At 35.4% G+C, this 24,605-nt stretch overlaps 1 protein-coding gene across 1 annotated transcript; it reads right to left on the bottom strand.

The window, feature by feature from the left end:
* Positions 1 to 512: 512 nt before the first annotated feature.
* LOC101746584 (peroxidase) lies at positions 513 to 23,626 on the bottom strand. Its single transcript, XM_004930556.5, has 13 exons — positions 23,262 to 23,626; positions 20,062 to 20,171; positions 19,690 to 19,990; positions 19,053 to 19,290; positions 18,702 to 18,864; positions 17,632 to 17,828; positions 12,513 to 12,708; positions 10,809 to 11,006; positions 9,171 to 9,451; positions 6,871 to 7,026; positions 4,641 to 4,761; positions 3,352 to 3,532; positions 513 to 2,005 (listed from the first exon to the last, which is right to left on the bottom strand). The coding sequence occupies exons 1-13, from the start codon at positions 23,378 to 23,380 to the stop codon at positions 1,867 to 1,869; spliced, it is 2,400 nt and encodes a 799-aa protein (XP_004930613.1). The 5' UTR covers positions 23,381 to 23,626; the 3' UTR covers positions 513 to 1,866.
* Between the last annotated feature and the right edge of the window lie 979 nt (positions 23,627 to 24,605).

Below are 24,605 nucleotides of genomic sequence, written 5' to 3'. Positions count from 1 at the left end.
AATTCTTTCCCTTACTGCTTTGACTACCTTTTTCGAACGAACACTACGTGGGCGGCCAGATCTTTTTCTGTCACAAACAGAGGAGGTCTCATTGCACCTATTAATAGCCCGGTACACAAACATTTTATATAATTTGAATCTCGGAAACGGCTCCAACGATTTTCATAAAATTTTGTATACAGGGGATTTCGGGGGCGATAAATCGATCTAGCTACGATTTATTTTCAGAAAATATTGTATTATTCGTGTTTTCAATAATCAACACTTCCCGACATCTATTGGCAAATAATAATACTATTTTTCTTAATTGAGGGCAACTAACCGCTTTAAAGACACAACAAGATGGCGTCATAAAAAAAAAACGAGCAAAGCTAGTGTCTACTAGTACTTACTGTCAGGTGGTCTGTATTCTCGTTGTCTGCCTAGAAGACAAAACGTAAGCTGCGAGTTCGAGCTGTGCCGACCCAGATCAACGAAAAATCTAAGGCTCTAGGTCTCTCAAGAAAAGACAGTTTTAGTTCTCTACAAACAACTTTATTGACAAATTACACATTATAATCATAACAAATAAACAGTCTAATTCAAATATTTTTTGCTTTAAAAACATATTTCACATTAAAAATGAACTTTGTGACTTCCATAAAAACTTCATGGTTTTTTTGACATATTTTACAGCCACAATTTTTAAAAGATCCAGAGATGTGTGTGCCACTTTATGTCTATCACCTACCACTACCACCTACCACTTTATGTCACTATATATCAGAAATTAGGTAATGCATAAGTACAGTTTAATCAAAATTTCAATTGGAAACACCCGAAAAATACATGATTAAATGCATTTATACCCAAACGAATGTGCTACATTAAATTCTACAGAGACTTAGCTTATTAACTTGAGCTTAAAATAAAAGAAACCAGTCTAGTATTATTTTAATTAATAATTATTAATATATTTAATAATTAATTGCTAAAATAAAAACATAAGTAGTCCTGTCTTTGGTATGGCACACACATAAGACGCAATATATCTAAAAAGTACAGTCGCCAACAAAAGTTAAATGCACAAAAACATTGTTGAAAAAGAACAATTATTTGGAAAGTGTGTCGCGTTTTTGCAAGCAATTGTAAAACTATCTCTACATTCGTTCAGGAGAATTATTTTCATTTAAACTATAAATATGCTTTTATTCACCGTTCAAACATTAGAACATTAAAGTAATTAAATAAAAAGTATAAGTCGAAAACGAGACGCTTAACGACATAACTAAATCAATTCGCTCCTTACAAAGTATTATCTGTGAACTGCTTATATCTTTTTTTAAGGTTTTGTAATTAATAATAATATATACTGGTATCTACTTCAACAGATAGGTTAAAGGCTGTTAAGTGACCCAGTTTTTGTCGTTGTATTTGAGTTAATTTCATTTAATAAATCACATTCCAAATTAATGAACACCATTGACACACCCGACATAACCCAACATGAAAATCTTTCAAATTATGACGTCATCGTTCATAATTTGTAACTTTTTCTTGAAGGCTCCCGAATATTGAACATATTGACATCGAGAACCCGAAACGCCCCGTTTCCGAGGCCAAAATCTCGTAAGTGGACATCATATCCACTTGGATATCACAGCCACTTTACAACATGGTATCGTTAATACGACACGCTCTGCGGCCTTCGTCGTAAAACCGATATTAATGGTGATTGAAGACAAAATGATAAAATACATTATGAGTTTTTTAAAAACTATGAAATTCTCAGGAACGTTTTGTTCGGTCTAACAGCAACGAATACAATACTGAAACACAGTCTTGTGTTCACAATTTTTAATGATGATCAGCTACCCGTTAAAAAATCTAGATTTTGTTTTCACCGATGATCACTTTGTCTTTGATCCATTTGTTGGTGCGAGCGAGGATGTCGGGTCCCTCCACAGAGTCCTGCCACGCTTCTAAGTTAACCTTCTTTATTTCCTCGCACGACACGACAGGGTTGCTGTACAAAAATAACAAAAAGAACTTTAGTGTTTTTGTCTTTGGGTCAATATGAACTCTATTCTAATAACTATAATGATTATAATAGGAAACAGTGGACCGAGAATAAAAAAGTCTAAGTAAAATAAAGACCCGCAAAATGAACCCGCAAAATATAATTTGCGTAATTATTTGAGGTCGTCGCGTCGTGGCCTAAAGGATAAGACGTCCGGTGCATTCGTATCGAGCGATGCACTGATGTTCGAATCTCGCTGGCGGGTACCAATTTTTCTAATGAAATACGTACTCAACAAATGTTCATGATTGACTTCCACGATGAAGGAATAACATCGTGCAATAAAAATCAAACCCGCAAAATTATAATTTGCGTAATTACTAGTGGTAGGACCTCTTGTGAGTCCGCACGGGTAGGTACCACCCCCCCCCCCCCCCCCCCCGCCTATTTCTGCCGTGAAGCAGTAATGCCTTTCGGTTTGAAGGGTGGGGCAGCCGTTGTGACTATACTGAGACCTTAGAACTATATCTCAAGGTGTGTGGCGCATTTACGTTGTAGATGTCTATGGGCTCCAGTAACCACTTAACACCAGGTGGGCTCTGAGCTCGTCCACACATCTAAGCATGAAAAAAAAAAAATTACTGGTGGTAGGACCTCTTGTGAGTCCGCGCGGGTAGGTACCACCACCCTGCCTATTTCTGCCGTGAAGCAGTAATGCGATTCGGTTTGAAGGGCGGGGCAGCCGTCATAACTATACTGAGACCTTATATCTCAAGGTGAGTGGCGCATTTACGTTGTAGATTTCCACTTACACCACTTAACACCAGGTGGGCTGTGAGATCGTCCACCCATCTAAGCAAAAAAAAAAGTGTTTTTGTCTTTGAGTCAATATGAACTCTATTCTAATAACTATAATGATTATAATAGGAAATTGTGGAACGAGAATAAAAAAGTCTGTAAGTAAAACTTCGATCATCAATACTATTGTTGATCGAAGAAGTAAAATGAAGATATCAAACAATTACCATGGTAGGCCATGGGCTTTCTCTGTATGAGCCCTAAGTTCATAAAAAAAATGGCCAAATCATTCACCCATAACGCAACGGGCACTTCTATTTCTGCCCCAAAACAATCACGTTATCAGCTTTGAATGACACATGAAGCGTTATACTTCAATCGACTCTCAAGATGGACTACGGCGTTATAACATCTTTTTACCCAAGACGCTGATAATTTGCCAAAATAGCAAAAAACGAAGCCGTGAACCGTGATGATCTCGTTCAAAGGACCCTTCAAAACATCTATAATCATCTAGGTACTAGGCCTTAACTTCGAAAGCAATAAAAACTCACCTATCAGAAGATGTTTCGAACACATCTCTCTGCAGTTGTTTCATATCGGTGTTGTCACAAATTAATCTGGCAAGCGAAACCCTACGTAGCTCTGCCAGTTGTCGCTTAGAAAAACTACCAGCCTCGTTTACGTGGCTGTAGAAATAACGGTCCGCGATGCGAGTACGCCACAATTGTTCCTCTGTAATTACAAAACAAACTTTATTAGTTTGTCCTGTCAATGTCAATCGAATTTCGATGAAATTTGGAGAACGTTGGCGTTGGTGACCCTTTGCTAGTCACGGAAACATTAAAAAAAAAAACCAATATACCGAGAGGGGAATGTCTATTTGCGGAAGCGATATTTTGTCTTTGTAATTCAAAGTCCCTATTATCGGGTATAAGAGTCGAAAAATCGATATTTTTAATTGAATTTCAATTAAGTTTATCCTTTTCAAATAGCTGAAGTTTTTTTTTTTTTTTTTTTTTTATACGATAAGTTTTCCAAAATTTTAAGCTTTAAATGTCTCTCCCGTACAGTTCAAAAAAATGTCATTCAACCAAACAGCCTTTCACATATTGATATATACATGCGAACAAGTCAGCTTTTACATTTATCGAATGATATCAAACGATAAAATAATGCATTAATTCAACGCTTGCCCCTGTCCAATATATTTATTTCTGGTATTAATACCAAAATACCTGAACTGAATAATTAGAGCAGTGTTTTTGAATGATGAATCAAAACCTGGCTAACAACAGACAAGATAAAGAATTTAAATAATAATATTGCGAAAAACTCTATCAATAATGATGACGAAGTTGTTAAGTAGGTATTTGTTAGTCGTACAAAGAATGTAGTACGAAAATCAAGGACTGCCGTTATCGTTTGAAAATTCGTATAACTGTCACATTCTTCATTCTATAAGACATGATTGTTTCGCGGCAGAAATGGGCAAAATAGTGGCAACTACACGACGCCTTAGCGGCAGAAATAGGCAAAATGGTGACAACCACCCGTCGCGTTACCCAGTACGTCCAGTCATGACGAAAGCTTATAATTATTCTAGTTTTGATTTCTGTTAATTACACGATGATATACCTTCATTTGTAGTTGTTGGTAAACAATTTATGAATGCATATTTTCTTTGAAAAATTTGTACCAGCCTGCGATATTTGAGTATCCGGCGTAGTCACATTGCTTTATACGAACACATCGCGCATCATATCGAATGACAAGATAACTTCTGTTAACTATTTATATAAGATGTGATATTACATTTTATTACAAAGAATTAATTACTTACTAAATAGACTAGTAGCAGTTGGTCCTAGAAGAGAACCAGGAAGATGTTTCTCAGCCATCATGCCGACCACCAAGTCAATATCAGCTGGATTCTCGTAGATTTCCATCAGTCTCGCCACCGTCTACGGAAAACCGTAACTAATCAGTACATTTACCTTAAATTATTAGTCACTGAACGATCGGAGAATTCAATCTTAATCCTAAGTACAAATTTTCTCTTTTGTTGTGACGTATGTACGTTTGAAAAAAAATAAAATTTTAATTGATAACCATTAAACTCAATAACAAAAACAATGCAATAATAATCTATTGACAAACAGAGGAGAAAATGGTACCTGACTGTTTTTCTTTAACTATTTAAATATAGATATGTACATCTATACTAATAAATAAAAGTACAGTGGTTTTTACGGATGTTCTGTTATAACTATTGAACCATGCATCCGATTGACTTGAATCTTGGTATACATGTAGAAAATACATGTAATTAATGGATAGGCTAATATTTATATGAGTGTTGGACTCCCTAATAATAATGACAATAAATAGGTAATAATGTTAATTTTAAATGCCCAGCAAAGCGGGCGAATACGGCTAGTATTGTATAAATTGCGAGTGGTACACATTAACTTTATATGAAACAAACCAAATTCAATTGAATTAATTTCTTTGTTACCAAATCATTCTGATGCCCTTCTCCCAGGCACCTGGGGTCGGCGCAACATGTTTTCTCCTTCCATACTTCATCATCATCATCATCATCAGCCTGCGGCAGTCCACTGCTGGACATAGGCCTCCCCCAAAGCTCGCCACTGAACCCGATCTTCGGTTCTACGCATTCAGTTACTGCCAGCTGCCTTGCGCAGGTCGTCGCTCCATCTAGCAGGAGGGCGTCCCACACTACGTTTGCCGGTTCGCGGTCTCCACTCCAGAACACGTCTACCCCAACGGTTATCGGTTCTGCGACATATGTGACCAGCCCACTGCCACTTCAGCTTACTAACTCTGCGAGCTATATCGATCACTTTGGTTTTTGCCCGAATGACCTCATTCATACTTCTCTATCATATACTCTCTATCATATAGGTACCATTTCTTCGCTCTTACACATATCGTCTTTCATTAATTCCTTTGTTAATCAAGTGTCATTGAAACCGTATTGGCACGGGTTCATAGTTCTATTCCCGGTCAAAATTAGTACTAACACTAATTCCTTTGTATGTTTCGTGGCAACAAATTTCCGAAATAACAAACTATATTTTATATTGACAAAAACTAACTAACTTCTCGATCGCGTAAAAGTTAACTCAAATTTGTATGGAGTTGGAATAGCGCCCCTAGCGGCAACGTTAAAAAACTCGCACTAAGCACGCGGATTCGCCCTAGCGACTTCCCAAATGGTCTTGTCTGATATTAAATTAGTCTTTTCTTTGAATATAATCGGTATTCGAAGTCTGGGTGCACTTGTAGAACTAGAACGTCTTAATTTGAGTCAATTTAGTGTGAAACATTTAACAATATGAGTACATATTTACATTTGAATCGCAAAAATCTATAAAAATGCTCTAAATTAAATATTTATACAATTAATACCGAAGCATTGTTAATCATGTGGATTCTTATTACGATGATTCCAATAATGTAGATTCAGTGGATCTACATGATGTCTTTGATCATTTATAAAGCATGCTGTTACTCGTTTATACTCATTTATATAATCTATTGATTAGATTTCAGTTCAACGAAATTATGTTTTGTATTTAAACAGATTTTGTTAGTCATACTACATACTGTGAGGCTTTTAACAATACAATAGACATAATTGTAACTACATTTACGATTTAATTATTTCTTTGTTCTTTAATACTCCACAGTTTTCGAGATGAAGAACGACTAAGTTTTTATTGTAATGGGCTCCGTTAGACAAACTTAATTTTAAGGTACTGTTAATTCGTTCTGATTAAAAAAGTACTTGTAATAATTTAAATCATTTATCATTAAAAGTTATTGAATTTTTTTAAAGGTTATGATGTGATATTAAAATTTCTATTAATAATACCTTGTTCGTTCGTTACTAGAAAAACTGTAAAGTATTTGTAATATCGAAAATAACTTTTACGAGTTTCACTACATAGATCCTCGTCTCAAAAGTGTAACTAAAAAAAAAAAAGTATCAAAATCTGCAATTTAACTACTGTAATTTCATTTCAAGACATATTCGTGAATCTCACCTCCTCAGAAATGACGTCATAAAGGTCTTGGAAGCTGTTTACGGCGGAAAGTCCGGCGAGCAAACGATATTGGGTGTAGCCAGGCAGTCCGTGATCCCGACCGCGCTGGATGTCAATGGCCAAAACGTCGAGACCCCCAAGCCAGCGGTGACGTAGCTATTCAAAAAAATATCAAACTTCAAACGGTGGGTATTTACAAAAAACCCGCGCTCGTAACGCAACTGTACCAAACGCGTCTCACATGCATATGAGTCGTCTATTATCAAAGGTGGCAATCTGTGCATTTGGACAAAAAAATGTTATTGATATGTCAATACAGATTGATTTGAATATAATCGTCTCCTTCAAAGAATACGGTTCACAACCTGCATTAAATAAAGGTTAATACTTAACCTGTTATTTATCTAAGATGTCGTTCAGAAGAGTTTTGTGACTGCCAATGAAATACAAAGTCAATAATTAGTTTTTCTGATTTACCAATAATTATCCAAAAGTCACATTGCCGGCTTTGATAATAGTCGACTCATATTATTATAGTGATCATTATTGGAAAAGGAGCAAGCAAAAAAGTAACTGTTTTTATAGTATAGACTACTTTGGTTATGATGTTTACACTTTACGTTTTACTCGACTAGTCTACTCTAAAAAAAAAAGACAGCGTCTTAAAAAACAGTACTGTCCTGCCAAAAACAGTACGAATGGTCACCCTATACACATGATACTCCTGCGTGAACCAGCTGAAACTAGTTCTGATCTGAAATAGATCATTTAATCCACGTTCGTATTTGTTTTCATTAAGAATAGAGTTATTCAAAAGCAAACGGTGTAAACAATATTCTCTTTAATGTCTATTATTCGAATTCAAATTACAAATGATAAAATCTTTTGAAAAGAAAATAATATAATATCTTTGTGGCTCTATTTTATTTTTTGTTTCATAATAATTACATTATTTTATCTATTAATATGTATCGGTATTACGTTTAAGTATATCGTGAAAATAATTTTTTTTTTTTTATTGCTTTCGATAGGCAGACGAGCTTACGGCTCATCTGATGGGAAATGATAACCGTCGCCCATAGACATCCAAACTACATCAGTGACTCAGATGCGCTGCCTATCCTGGCCTGGATGGGCAGCCTTATGTATGTTACACCGGCTATCCTGTCCTTCAGACCGGAACACAGTATTACTGTTTTGCGGCAGAAATAGACAGGACGGTGGTACCAACCCGGGCGGGCTTCTACACAGAACCCTACCACCACCAAAAACCAAATTACAAATTACCAAATTAAGCCGATACGTGGATATTCTGATTTTATTATTCAAACATTAATAATAATAAGTGGTAATTGATGTGTGTAAATGACGCGGTGATGAATGAAGGTTAACTACTGCAGTTAACCTTGATTGTAGCTTAGGGTCGTGGGTTTCATTCTCAAATCGAGCAAATATTCGCATGATGAATATATTTATTTGCTCTTTGTTTGGGTTTTCATTATCTATATATATGTATGTATATATTTAAACGTGTATAAGTTCTTATGTCAGTCTCTATTTCCCCATAACACAATTTTGATCCGGATGACTGTGCGTGATTTGTTTCCAGTTATTTATTATATTTATGTAATGTATTTAAAGACTAGCTATACGTTTAATTATATTTACGAGAACCTTTAATTATATTACCGGATATTTTCATGTCAGCATCTTAATAAAAAAACATTTCAATGGACCTCGACAAGTTTTTCAATAAATCAACATGAAGTGTACAATATGACAATAAAAATAAATTAACGAAATAATTATTTACTTTCAATTTGTAGCTGTTTCTTTTTATGGTTAATCATAGAAGCAAAAGCTAGGACTTAGCTGTAAGAAGAAGCGTCTCTAAGAAGAAGCAAAAAAATAGGACCCAAAGCTACAAAAGCTTTTTACCCAAAAATATTAACTTTTTTTATCGCTTAGATGGGTAAACGAGCTCAGGGTCCACCTGGTGTTAATGGTTACCGGAACCCCCATACATCTACAACATAAATACCACCTCCCTCCTTAAAATATGAGCTCAAAGGTCTCCGTTTTTACAGAACAACAGCTGCCCCAAACATCAAACACTGACAAAAATAGGTCGAGTAGAGGCACCTACCCGTGCGGACTCACAAGACGTCTTACCAGTAATTTTAGTTCTTTTTAGTGACTATAACAAATGATTGTTTTGTCACAAAAGTCCATACAAAAATCATAAATTTTCTCAAATATACGCTGTAGCATAGGCTGTTTATAAACTCAAAACTACTCACATCGTCGTCGTAATTCAAATCCATTGTTTGACCGTTCTGTCCTATCATTCCTTGCAACACCATTCCAATGCCATTTTTCTGCGCAAGAATTCCGGGCTTGTAATAATAGTCCTTAAGCCTCAATGACGACACATTGCTGTTCCTCACTATCTCGATGTCCTGGTCCAGTAGACTGTTGACGAAGTGAAAGACGGAGGTAGCGAAGGAGTTCGTGATAGTGGGATCGACATCGGAATTGTATCCGGTGTCGTAGGCCTCGTAGAGCTCGTTGAAAGATTTACCTGTGAAGAAGACATTTTAATTATTTTTATTTATTTTATTGCTTAGATGGGTGGACGAGCTCACAGCCCACCTGGCGTTAAGTGGTTACTGGAGCCCATAGACATCTACGACGTAAATGCGCCACACACCTTGAGATAAGTTCTAGGATCTCAAGTATAGTTACAACGGCTGCCCCACCCTTCAAACCGAAACGTATTACTGCTTCACGGCAGAAATAGACAAGGTGGTGATACCCACCGCGCGGACTCACTAGAGGTCCTACCACCAGTAATAATAGTAATGGATTTAATAATAGTAAAACTGAAGCAAGAATAGTTCATCCACTAGTTTTTTTATGCGTACCATGTAGCGGACGGTTCCTTGTTTAGATTTTGGGTTTCAATGAGGAAGATTTTACAATAAAATAAATAAGATGCACACCTTTATGGGCTCCGGTAATCACTTAACACCAGATGGAGTGTGAGCTCGTCAACCCATCTATGCATTAAAAAAAACCTCGTACCTAGCCGACAATTTATTAACATTATACATTTTAAAAAAAATGGCAATGGTACAGTGAGTACATCTTCCGAACATGATCTATCGCTGGTAGCGTAAGGGGGTTATTTCTGCTACTCAGATTGGTAGGTAGGTGAGTTTACGTGTTCAATCTGAGATAATTTGCTAACACTGACCCCCTAGCAAGAGCAGCGTTTCGCTGAATTTATTACCGTATCGGAATCGCAACCCACTGGCCAGAAACTCTGTGGGTTGTGTCTATGGGCTAGTCCGCACGTCAAACTCTTGATCGAAGAGTTTGACGAAGACGGTGACCGGTGCTTGAAGAGCTTAAAAGCACCGAGAGCGGATCCGGATTCCGACATAGGGCGACGCCTGCTTTGTCTTGGCCCGTCGCCTCGGTTAGTTTTTGCAGCGGATAAAGGGATTATCGTATTAATATGTTGCAGGAAGTCTGAAAGTGGCACTTGTGACAGAGAAGTTAAGAAGAGCGCGTTTGGGATGGTATGGACATGTGATGAGATGAAATGAAAATGAGGTTTGTAAGAGAGTGTTAACTATCAATATGGAAGGATATAGAGGAAGAAATAGACCTGAGAAGAAATTGATGGATTGCGTGAAAGACTATATATGTAAGAGGGGAGTGACCGAAGAAATGGTATATGATAGAGGAGTATGGAAGAAAAAAGCATGTTGCGCAAAACCCAGGTGACTGGGAGAAGGGCAGGATAATGATGATGAATGATGAAGGGGGAACGTCAAAATGCACAAAGTAAAATAGTAGAATAGCATCAAAAACACAAATTAGAACAAAATCCAGTACAGAATATAAATATTTAGATAATTATCCAAACTTACCAGTCAACGATGGGAGCCAATGTTTATAAGTAATGTGCTGCAACTCGGCAACAACAATCCTTCTGGCTTCGTGGTATAGCTTGTCAGAGTTCCAGCTAGGATTTAGGGTTGACAGAACTCTGGCGATGCGGTTGTGTTCTCTCACCCAGATAGAATGCATACTCGTCAACCATGGATGCATGTTAGCACGAACATCGCCTGTTGAACAATAAATTCAATGAAGCCTTTTAATTAGGAAAGATTAATGAAATTTAGTAATTTTATTCCGTGAGCTGTTTTTTTCTATTCTGTTTTATTATAATTCGTAAGTATTTTGCTGAATTCTGCAGTTTAGAGAATAAATGTTTTTTTTATTGCTGAGACGGGTGGACGAGCTCACAGACCACCTGGTGTTAAGTGGTTACTGAAGCCCATAGACATATACAACGTAAATGCGCCACCCATCTTGATATATAAGTTCTAACATCTCAGTATAGTTACAACGGCTGCCCTACAAATCAAACCGAAACGCATTACTGCTTCACGGCAGAAACAGGCAGGGTGGTGTTACCTACCCGCGCCGACTCACAAAAGGTCCTACCACAATAGAAATGTAATAGAATTTTACATTTTTAAAATTTAGTTATCACTGCAATTAGTAGGACATCAACGAACGATATAGAACATTCTAGACGTTACCAGAAATCGTATCTAGTAAGGAAAGTAAAAAAGGTTCGATTGAGTTCCGGAAACTACAAACGAATGTGGAAATCAAGAAATTTGAACACAAAAGTTCGACCTCAAACAAGAGATACGATACAAAGAGAAAAACGATGCTCACCAAAATAATATTGTAATATAGTTTAGTCATATAGAAGTAATATTAGTGTGTAGTGGGTATGGAAGAGTACTTTGTGTAATCTAAATTTAATTGTGAGAACTATTAGTAAATCAATTTAATTAAAATATAAAAAGGTAATTTATATACAAATATATAAAGGTACTAGGATTAAATTATGGCCTTTTTGTTTAAAGTATTAGTATTTTTAGAAAAATTCAATTTGTTATTTATACTGGTTCTTATATAATATTTTTATATCAAGACGCGGTAAGGTTAAATTATATGGAATACAGTATTTGACATTAGATTCACGGAATAAAACGTCTGTGTATACAACAATATTTACGTAAATTATTTATATTTATTATTCTTATCACAAGCTAACACGAAATGTTATCGCCATTATCAGAACAATATTTCCACATTGGTCCAAATTTGTAAACAAACAAAACGCGTGGAAAGCGAAACGCCTTTCATTACATTTAAAATTCAAATTCAATTTTATTTCAAACTCCTTTCTTCTTTTTTAACATCTTACTTGTTTTCTAACAAAAATATTGAGAAATATTCGGGATTTAAGTCTAGATTGCAATCTTCATTTGAGTTTGGTATTAAAATTCTATAAAATTAACACTGTCTTGTGAGGCCCCACGGGTAGGTACCACCACCCTGCCTGTTTCTACCGCAAAGCAGTAATGCGTTTCAATTTGAAGGGTGCGGCAGCCGTTGTACTGTAAAAACAGAGACTTAGAACTTATGTCTCAAGGTAGATGGCGAGATTTACGTCATTAATGTCTATGGGTTACGCTAACCACTTGAATTTATGTGGGTCAAAAGATCTTTTACCCATCAGAGCCACAAAATAAAAACAGTCAAATCCTTACCAGTGTTAAAACAGATTTCGTCGTCAGAGTCGACAAGGCACTTTTCTTTAGGATTCGAGGCTAAAGGAAGAAACTCCTCGTCTTCAATGTTCGTAGTTTTGAGGAGCCCACCCTTCATCTCTCTCAAGGCTGCTGCTTCACGACTGTTCGATCCATAGATATGAGATCCATCCAAGAAGTGCGTAGCCTGGTTCATCTGTAAGGAATAAAAATAAATTTGAATTTATATTAATGTGAGAAATACTGAACCACGATTAGATTAATTACGTTTTTAATGTTTGTAGTTTTATTGTTACTAAATAGTTTTATTTATACTAACATTATAAAGAGGAAAGATTTATTTGTTTGTTTTTATTGAATAAGCTCCGAAACTACGGAACAGATTTGAAGAAATCTTTCATTGTTTGGAAGCTACACTATTCCCCAGTGACATATAATCTTTTTTGAAAAATATTAGGGATCCTTACTAAAACTCCAATAATGTAACCCAAGGTGTACAAAAATTACCTAAAATATTCTTTACATCGCGTGCCCTGCGAAAACTATTTATGATAGAATAAAATAATGTACTACGACTTTGTAGAACACATTATTATTTACAAAAAGTGTTGCGACAGCATATGTCTAACTATTATAGTTATGCCGTAATAAGTGTTCTTTTATTTTTAAAAATAATACACTGTCAAATATCGTTGAAATTTTTGTTAAAGACCCGAGCGAAGCCGGAGCGGGCCGCTAGTTGTTACTAAATAAGCAGCAGCCCGTGAGTGGAGCGGCAAACGTGACGTGGGACGCCCGTCGGCTACCCGATGCAGTAACCTTCGAAGGGTGACCGGCAAGAGATTGATGGGCAGAGTCAAAGGTCGGGCTCTGTCGGGACTGTGGGCTGATGATGATGATGATGATGATGATGATGATGATAAAACAGCCCAAAATTCATCAACATACTTGTTTCTAATAACAATAAAAATCGTCCATACCAATATCGATTATAATGACTAAATCCGCACTATACATCAGTAGTATTAATTTTAATTAACGTATTTTAACTTTATGCTGACAGCCAAAATACCCCTTATTTAGTATTCAGAAAATATGTATGTAGTTTAATCCTTCAATTTATATTATTATAAAAAAACGTACGGTAACACGATCACGTAATAAAATAAGTAAGTGACCTAGTAACATATACTCGTTTGTGAATCACGCTGACAATATTCATTGTAACTTGATACTTGACGGATTATAATATCATTTGATCATTGTGAATTAATGTAATGTCTTCGTGTCCTCTAAGTTATTTCTGGATTACTTTCGGCTTTTCTAATTATTTTTCAAATAAATACCAGCCAATCAGGATTCGTGTAAATCGTAAATTAATTACCAAATTTACAATATTATGATTCAATGACGACATATATTTTTTTTAATATCCTAGAGATTTTGTTTTTGTATTCCAATTAGTACATTTGAGCATACATATTTACTTGATACGTAACACAAACAATTTATTGAATATTATTATTTCGAGTGCAACATTATACCGGATATACGAAGGTCATACACGTACTCCGACCGGAATATTTAACTCGAGTCAAGGAGTTTTACTCGATATAATCTTACGTCATTAGAGATTTTCCAATACAAGAAGGCGAGAAAGGCCAATGTTTTCTGTCTGCGACCATCCCATGTTTCCTATAAGTCACATCTTAACATACTTACTTTTACTGGTGGTAGGACCTCTTGTGAGTCCGTGCGGGTAGGCACCACCGCCCTGCCTATTTCTGCCGTGAAGCAGTAATGCGTTTCGGCTGGAAGGGCAGGGCAGCCGTTGTAACTATACTGAGATCTTAGAAATTATATCTCAAGGTGGGTGGCGCATTTACGTTGTAGATATCTATGGGCTCCAGTAACCACTTAACACCAGGTGGGCTGTGAGCTCGACCACCTATCTAAGCAAAATATATACATATCCGCACATCTTATTGATGAGATCTTAATGATCGCGGGAATACTTGCATAAAGCCTGACATACTCGTATAAGATAAACTCACTTTTCTCGTTTTTTCTTAATGATAAACATTCAAACCGTGTCCCGGGACGTGTAGAAACATATATCTATATATATAAAAATGAACTGCTGTTCGTTAGTCTCGCTAAAACTCGAGAACGGCTGGACCGATTTGGCTAATTTTGGTCTTGAATTATTCGTGGAAGTCCAGAGAAGGTTTAAAAGGTGATATAAAAAAACAATTTTGTTTTTCCTTTGATGTGTCCTCCGTCAGACGGATTCCTTTTGTTTTTTTTGAAGTTTATTTTATACAAAAGTTTAGGTCTTATATTTATCGATTGAGGCACTACGAAGTCTGCCGGGTCAGCTAGTCTAATCATAAAAATTTTATACCTGCTCCAATGTTATGAACAAAAGTGACTATCACTTGATATGAGTAAGTATGAAGGTACCATAACTATTAACTACAAATTCGTCAGCGGTTTCGAGAAACTCTCATCGTGTAAATAAAAAAATTAACAAAAATATATCACAGCTGATAAGTCGTCTCGTATGAAACAGCGTGCACATATATACATTAGTATATTTACGATAATAAAATGAGTTATCTATAAAATTCAGATACAAAAATAAACATTAATAAAAATAGAAAGAAAAAAATATGGACACGGAAAACGTTATTGAATCATTTAAGGCGTTGCGTACGAAGGTCGATAAACAACACCACTACCTACAAACCTTGTCCTTAATGGACACAACAATGATGATAATGATAATACACTACTACGCGAACAACGGTAATTACTTATTTCAATACATAATGTTGTCAAAAGAGCGTATTCTAGAACATACCATCATCTATACCTAAAATCATAATATCATAAAGTAAATTTGAGTTTATCTGTTTGTTTGTAACGTTTTCCAGGGCCTAAGTATTCAACTGAATATCATAAAACTGCATGCACGTTTTCAGGTATACAGAACATAACTATATAGGGTATTTTTTATCTGTTGCAAACTACTAAAACACATCTTAATAAAGATTATGTAAAACTGTAATTAGTGTTAATATGGAGTATTTGATTCGTACTAAAAGGATGTTTTTTTTTCGAATTAAAAGCTAAAGAATCTGTCGGAGCAACCTAACGTTATTTTATATATATATTTTTATCTACTGTTTGGATATCTACGTCATGTTGTACCTATACAACTGACGTAGAACAATATTAAAGATCAGAGATCCAAATAAACCTTATCACTTCACTAAATAGTATAAAACTGTCTGTAGCTGTTTGTAATGTAATGTAAATATGTATGCGCTATCGGGCTTCTCACTCATTTATTCCAAGCCACGAAAGTAAAAATGTTCAATAGCAGAGCAATAAACGAGGAAAGTTTGCTTATATAACGTAATGTATATTTGGAATAAAATGGCTGAACTACCTTCAGTATTGTGTAAAAAAATCTTTTATTGGTAAGCTTACATAGCTTAAGAAAATCAGTCTACGCGAGCGAACCCAAGGGCAAAAACTAGCTAATTATGATGAAACTAATCAGTATTTGCTATTTGATATTGTTATGTCCAGCGTTGATTTAACGTTAAAATTTCATATTGATAATGTACTTAATTTCAATTATGAATCACATTTAACATATTAATACAACGCTGTTTTAAGCCGAGTAGATCTAATACAATTAATTTTGTAGCACGCAGTGAAATAAATAATAAGCATTATTTTGTAATGCAAACAGTTTTTTTTTATTAATTCGACTACGATGTTAGCTGACCTCAATTATACAAGATCAAAAAAACATGTATATTTTTTTGCTATTCAATTCATTTTGTTTACACTTGCAATCATTTCAAACTTTTGTCCATATTATTCAAAGAATTTGATTTTTATGCTTGAGTTACTGGATTTTTTTTGTTATAAATTCGATTAAAAATAAATTGTTTGATTAACAAAATGCCTTAGATAATGCATAAATATGATCTACGTGCAGTATTGATATAATTATTTTAATTGAAGGTTTAATTATAAACACAAAACAACTATTTGCCTTTACAACTACATACTTATGTTAGTATCAACTTCAATAATCATTGAAGATAACATTTCGTAGGAAAGTTAATTAGACTTACGGACGTAATTAAGTAAACACTTAGAGATCGGTACAGGTTAGGCGGATGCGATACTCAAACACACAAACCGCGGTAGTTATGGAAAGAAATAACGCATAAGCAGAAGATAAAAAATATATTGATTGACTCTGCTCAGTGATAATATTTAATGTTTAATATAATTATTAAGAATGATTCTCCTTTGTTTAATACAATACTCAGAATACAATGACCCGTCAACGGCTACAGTATTACAATGCGATAACAGAATATTTCTTAGGTTCATTTTTGTTTTATTACGTAAACAAAATTTTGTTGATATATAAAATTATAAATGTATCGAGAAAACATAATTTAATGCAATAAGCATTATTTTCAAATTCTATATTAAAGTACATTTCAAATTAAGAACTGACAGTTTTTTTGTCTTTTATTTTCTATAATAATAAATAAATATTTACTAACAATCACGACACGTTAACTGGTCCTGTGCTAAGCTCGTAAAGAACTTGTGTTACAGGTATCAAATAACGGAAATTAATGTAAGATTTTTTTTATTATACACATACATGTATTTAATATACAACCATAACCCTGGAAAAGATATTGTATATTTATCATGCAAATATCTTCCCTTGGCGGGATTCGAACCCGCGACCCCCTTGTGTAGTGACCATGTCACTTACCACTACATTTTTTTTTTTTATTCCTTAAATGGGTGGACCAGCTCACAGTACACCTGGTGTTAAATGGTTACTGGAGCCCATAGACATCTACAACGTAAATTCGCCCACCACCTTGCGATATAAGTTCTAAGATCTCAGTATAGTTACAACGGCTGCCCCACCCTTCAAACCGAAACGCGTTACTCCTTCACAGCAGAAATAGACAGGGCGGTGGTACCTACCCGCGCGGAATCACAAGAGGTCCTACCACCAGTAACGTCTCTATAGTTAGAGATGCTCGTATTCAGAGTATTTTCTTACCTGTTCCGAAGCTCCGAAGGTACAGTCTCCCCTGTATGTGGTGACGGACCTGGTGTACTCCATACAAGTGACGTACTGGCCTTCGAAGTAGGTATCCTCGTTTGGTACAGCTATAGGCATGCAGCTGGGGTGCGTGTATCGAGGAGCAACAGGGAAACCAGTGTTTTCACAACAACGAATACGCTGATTCGTGTGAACTAAAAAGAATTTGGATTATAACGTAAATATATTTGCGTAAGAATACGATATCGACGCTTGAAAGGCAAAAGTGACTAAGCGACAATAACTGCTTTGTACATAAATGATAGGCAATAACCATATTCGATGCGCAAAAAATATATATTTCTAGGTCTATTAAAATCATTTCAATCCTACAGCTACTAGCTAGATTCTACTACAGCTGGATTCGTTAAAATAAATTTTGTTTTCAGGTATTTCAAGTTTAAATTAGTCTACTGTAAAGTTCACGCATTGTCGCTTAGTCACGTTTGCCTTACAAGCGTCGAATTGTAATCTGTTCAAATGATAAACATTGAAGTCGTCGTGGCCTAAAGGATAAGACGTCCGGTGCATTCTTGTGAAGCGATACACCGGTGTTCGAATCCCGCAGGCGGGGTACCAATTTTTCTAATGAAATACGTACTCAACAAATGTTCACGATTGACTTCCACGGTGAAGGAATAAACATCGTGTAATAAAAATCAAACCCGCAAAATTATAATTTGCGAAATTACTGGTGGTAGGACCATTTGTGAGTCCGCGCGGGTAGGTACCACCACCCCGCCTATTTCTACCGTGAAGCAGTAATGCGTTTCGGTTTGAAGGGTGGGGCAGCCGTTGTAACTATACTGAGATCTTAGAACTTATATCTCAAGATGGGTGGCGCATTTACGTTGTAGATGTCTATGGGCTTCAGTAACCACTTAAAACCAGGTAGGCTGTGAGCTCGTCTCATCTAAACAATAAAAAACAAAAAAAACTAACGCTAATTTAATGTCATAAAATTATTCCAGACATAGTATATAAACAATTTTGATAGTAATGTTTTAAAGTGTACTTAAAGAACTCACTTGTTCGTCTCAGGGGAGTGTGCACCAGATCATGGTATACGAATTGACTCCAAACAGCCAGGGCGATGGTTTTCTTGACGTCAGGCTGGTCTTTGTTATCCGCCAACTTAATGCTGACGAGACGTGCTGATGGCAATAGCTTGTGGCTCAGAGCTTGACGAGGCTACGGAAAAACATTATATATATTTTTTATTGCCCGTGTAGGCAGACGAGCAGACGGCCCACCTAATGGTAAGTGGTTACCGTCGCCCATGGACTTCAGCAATGCCAGGAGCAGAGCCAAACCGCTGCCTACCGTAAAAGTATTTATTGCAAATACGTATCATTGTTCAATATATCAGCTCTCCTTACCTCTTCGATACCATCAGCGTATTTAGGATGCAATAGGCGCTTGTAGCCCGTAAGGGCTTGGCCCCAGGAAGAACGCACGGGGTTGTTGCAAGAACCGTCAAAGGTTCGATATTTCGAAGACATTCTGCTCGTGCGACAGGTGAAACGTTCTAACGCAGCGCATTCTCCGCCAAAATCGGTCTCGCGTAAGTTTAACGTGCTGATGAAACTCGCACATTCGTCACTAGGCAAACCATATCTAAACGACAAATAAAGCAAATATTTTAGTATTTATTCGATATTCGAGACGAAGTATGAGTTTTATTGCATACTAACTGACCCGACAGACTTCATAGTGCCTCAATCGAGCAATAAAAGACCTAAACTTTTGTATTAAATAAAGTTAAAACATACAAAAGGAATCCGTCCGACGGGAGGCACATCAAAGGAAAAACAAAATTGTTATTTTTATTTAATACCGAGGATTTTCATATTTATCTACCTTTTAAGCCTTCTCTGGACTTTCACAAATAATTCAAGACCAAGAATAGCCAAATCGGTCCAGCCGTTCTCGAGTTTTAGCGAGACTAACGAACAGCAATTCATTTATATATATATATATAGAATAGAATATAGAATAAGCTGGTACTTAACAAACCTGGTACACCTGGTATGAACTAGGTTCTGAGATGCCTTGGTTATTGTCATTGAGGACTTTTCGTAGTGCATCGCATCGTCGGATGCGTGTCCGTGGATAGCGAGTCCTTGAGCTGCAGATCCAACTTTAGGGGTTATTTCAGAAGCTTCTAGATTTTTCTCAAAACGCTCCAACATCGATATTTGCAGCTTACTGATGGCTATTGACTTATTAGTCTGAGACGCCGTAATATGTGGTAATCGTTTTAGCATATCGGCACTTGGAAATGGAAAATCATACATTGGCGGCGGATGTATTGTGTCTGTAAGAAAATTTTCGAATTAATTCATAGTCGACAATGGATAACAAATTGCTGGTTCAATTTATACGTACCAGATATGAAAATCAAATTTAATGGATACGGCGACACATGACTACCGAAGGTGACTCCTAGCCAAAGCACGACACCAAGCATTATCATCTTCGTCATTTCTTCCAAAATACTGTAATAAAGATTCTCATTCATTCACAATGAACACTACTTAATTATTTACTTCCACGAAATATATCATACAAGGTATTTAATCTGTTATATTTTTAATTAAATTTATTTCTAGCACTGATATGTTGGATGTTTATTATCGAACTGACAGAGACATAAGGAGGCACACAGTTTTATTGAGTATGCGATCACAACTGGGGTAATATCGTCATATTAAGACCTTTTGATACCCCGCGCGAAGAACTAACTGATAAATGCGGTTCGTCATATAATAACAATTAGTTTCTCAAACAAATAATGACACGCCCCCGATCTACGGCCAATTTATATTTTTATAGTGTAAATCCAACGGTACTGAGAAATACTAAGTAAATGAAGTAAACATGTTTACAATTTTACAGGAAATATTATGGTCTATTACAACCCGAATGATTAGGTATATGTACGTACACTCGCTAATGTTATTTAAACAATGGAATAAAGAACAGTTTTAAAAAAATAATAGTTTGCTTTCCTTGGAGCTTGTTTACAATTATACAATTTATATTATAACAAAGAGGCCATACAAATAATGAGTATATATCGTTTTATGGATAAAATAAACCACCGATTTACTTTTACATTAGATCACTTTTAAAATTTACTTATATAGATAACTATAAATCAAGATTATTAAACAAATAGCTCTAACTAGTTGCTAATTCAAGACGAGTCTAGTCCTTCTGGGAATGAAATAAAAATAGATGTTGATTGCAAAGAAACCTGTTTTTGCGCGTATGGTAAACCTATACTTGAGCGTTGGGTTACTAACTCTTCATCTGCTTAACATGCATATAACTTGGTTTTCAAATGCTCAAGTGTTTAGTAAAAAATATATACATACTTTTAAACTACGTGTGAGACCGAATTAAAATCTCGATTTGACTCTTACCAAAAAGTTCACACATTAATTTTACGGAAGTCGATTATTACTCATATTAATAATGTGAAAAACAAAACTAAAACTTAGGGATTTTTCTATTTAACTAGATTTTACAATTTTACCTTTGATTAAATGCTATAAATGTAATATTAGCTTTCTATAGAAATATAATATGTGTTCTACAGACACAAAAATTAGCAATATGTACAATATTTTACTATTCTGGTGACTTTTATACTACATTTTACATTCAATGCCTTTATGACAAAGAATGTGAGTATTACGTAGACACATATTATTGTAGCTTCGTATTTTTGTTTCCGTGTTACGCATTACCTGTATATTTTTTTCTCGAATTAACATTTCTGGTCATAAACAAGCCATTTCACTTAGAGATTATAGATATTTATGAAGGGTAAATGTGCAAATCGTTACTTAGCGGTAAGAAGTAAGATAGGGGTAGGAGTTTTTCTTATTTTTTTAATTTAGATAGGCAGAACAAACGCCCATCCTCACAGGGCTATAGAGCCTTTAGACATTATAACAATTACTACCTACTGCATTTAGACATAAAGGTCGAAAACTCAATTTTTAAGTCCAATGGCTTTACCGCCCTTTGAATACATGACTGCATGACAAAAGTTGCATGCAGCCCATTATGCCCCACAACAATTTTGTACATTCGGCTTAAAAATTCGAGAAATATTTTGAATAAGTTAATATGCAGATTTAATTTGAATTTTAACTTTGAATTTTCATTCTGATTACGGAGCCCATTGGATTGGCCCAATCTTAATTTTTTATTTATTTCGACTTAACCACTAATGTTTTTATTTCTTACTTTTTTTCTATAGATATAATAACTGCGTGAATAATTGTATATCCCGTCATCTCCATTTTACTAATACTCCATTCCTCACTAGTACAAAGACCGTACGTGGTACCATTGCGCGATACGATTCCAAACATAATATTTTCCCGGGCACCATTAACTCTAAACTAAACTGAGGATCTTCAAATGAAATTCGAAAAGAGTACTATGGGGTGTACGGCCTCTTTTCTGTAACCCTGGTATTGCTGACGTTCATGGGCGACCACTCACCATCAGGCGGGCCAAAGAAGTCAATCAAAAATTATAATTTTGCTAATTTCATAAATGCTTGGACAACATAAACTGAATTAACATTACCAGAAATGAGTTTACATTTGTTTAAAATATTGTCAAACACATCGTTTTTTAATCACAAAAAAAAAACTTTTGAGATAAAACTCTATTAAATGTAATTTTTCCCGCGTAAATTTTAAATTATGTTTTTATTCACTAAATGGTTTTCTAGCCTACAACAGTAGAACACAAGTATAATATAATGCAGTCTAAAAAACGAAAAAAACTACTTGCTACTTTTGGTTATGCTAACATTAACTGAGTTCACGAAATATTATAATGATAACATTCTCGCGTTCCTCACTACATTGTTATGTTGTTTGTACCTACTGTATTACAAAACTAGTAATTAGGTTAATATCTTTTTCCCTTTTGACCTTGCGCACTACGAAATAGTAGTGAGAATATTTTATATAACGTAATCTCAATATCGTAGATATAGTTGCATAGGTTTTTTTGTATTGCATAGAGGATTGAACGGTCCACCTGGTGTTAAATGGTTACCACCAGAGTCCACGGACACAGCAATGCCTAATCGTCGAAGTTTAAATTTCATTGTGTAACGGCTGACCTACCTTTGAAACCAAAACGCATGATTTCTTCACGGTAAATATAGTTAGGTAAGTATAATCCATATCTTACAAAAATTCATACACCCAGTAAAAAATCAGGTACAAATATTATTCATTTTTAAATAAGAAAACACGAGGAACATTCACCGATCGTTATAATAATATTATGGTTGAGGCCAAAAATAGCAGGCGTGTTGTAATACATTTCATGCATTTTTGCAGTTAAATTGTGCATTTTAATGTTGTAGATGACCAATTTGAGCATAAGGCGAAGCGTAGTTACCTACTTCTCAACTGTGCTATTTTATTTTCATTGCTAACGGAGTACGCCGGTTAATAAATAATTCAAGTAAAATTAAATAGAAATTGAATATTATTCTATTTCATAACACCTTAAGATACCATCTTCGTTAATGAAGAAGGTATACTTACGTGGAATGTTCACCACATCCTTCACATTCCGACTTTCTTCTAGAACATCTCTCTGGAACCTTATTCTTGGTGTCGGCATTCAACACGGACTTTCCTTCAATGATCCGTTTAAACAACATAATAGTAGTAACAGTATTTGTTGTTTACGACAATTGTCGCGCTTATGGCGAATGTTTGATTTGTTTAACACGATCGCAGACGACACTTGCTCAAAAAAGCGCTGTTCCATTAGATTGGCAGAGGAGCCAATTTCACCTCTACTGCCAAACTCGGACTGGAACTACTCAGTTACGTACTTCCACTTCGAAGTCAAGCTGACGATCGAATCGCTATTCGCTACACAAATGTACTGCTCTCCCTCCCCGCGCACACTTCATTCCCCGTGTGACGCCATTCTATAGAAACTTTGCCACAGATTAATCATGATACAGTAAGTAAGGTATGATTAATTTTCAAAGATCAGAAAAACTATTATTCGTTTCAATGATGTATTTATGAATTAAATTTATAATGATAAATATACTTTAATATCTGTCTTGCTATTCATCGAAACAAATAGAAATTAAAGATTCTTGAATTTTGTTCACTTGATATTAATATAATTTACACTGTGGTTTTACAGCTCATAGGGTCTTTATTGCCGTGTTAATAATATGTGATACATTTAATTTTACTGTGGGCCTGCCCTAAGTTGATAAAATAACTTTCAACCCGCTTGGGCTTAATTAGTTGTCGGTGTCCAAGCTCATTGATATGAAATTAATGACTGTTGACGTTTTCGTTCATTTCAATATAAGTCTGACCATAATATTCCCAAACCTGACAAAACTCTTAATTTGAACCAAATTCTGTACTATTGTCATTTAAACAAAACTTTTCATGACCACAATCCACGTTACAATGTGTACAGTAAAACTCTAATTTTCTTTATATTTAATTACCATGGCACACTAACAAATGTCCACGAGCACGTGCTGTACGCATGCTCATAGCGTGTTCAATCCCCCCTCAGGCTTCGTCGAATGCAACTTTCCCCTCCTCCCTCTCACGTCCCTTGTACCAGCTGATCACGCGTTCACAGCGTGTTCAAGCCGGTTTCTGTGAACTTGCAAACGCATTCAAGAGAGTGTTCTTTTGTTTACCATAATATTAGGTTTTACTGGAAATTGCATCAGGTTTGAAATTGCGAATGCTAACTTGCACACTGATAAATTAATACGAGGATGTGTAATCATAGGTTTCTTTAAAATGCATCATAAACAACAACATAATAATATAATTCTTTGACATATTGTATTATAATTTCAAGTATTATGTCGAATTCATCTACAGATCTATTGCGTA

Source organism: Bombyx mori, chromosome 6 (genome assembly GCF_030269925.1).
Source record: "Bombyx mori chromosome 6, ASM3026992v2".
NCBI classification, from domain to species: domain Eukaryota; kingdom Metazoa; phylum Arthropoda; class Insecta; order Lepidoptera; family Bombycidae; genus Bombyx; species Bombyx mori.
Note: the sequence above shows the minus strand (reverse complement) of the source record. Positions and strands in the feature narration are given on the sequence as shown.

Bases quoted from the DNA above. Each gene is read 5' to 3' on its own strand.
- LOC101746584 (XM_004930556.5), bottom strand. From the start codon at position 23,380: ATGTTGTTTAAACGGATCATTGAAGGAAAGTCCGTGTTGAATGCCGAC. The intron at 19,291-19,689 runs GTTTGTTAAGTA...TTTGTCGTTTAG, and splicing joins GTTCATACCAGGTGTACCAG to ATATGGTTTGCCTAGTGACG. The intron at 18,865-19,052 runs GTAAGGAGAGCT...GTTTTTCCGTAG, and splicing joins ACGCTGATGGTATCGAAGAG to CCTCGTCAAGCTCTGAGCCA.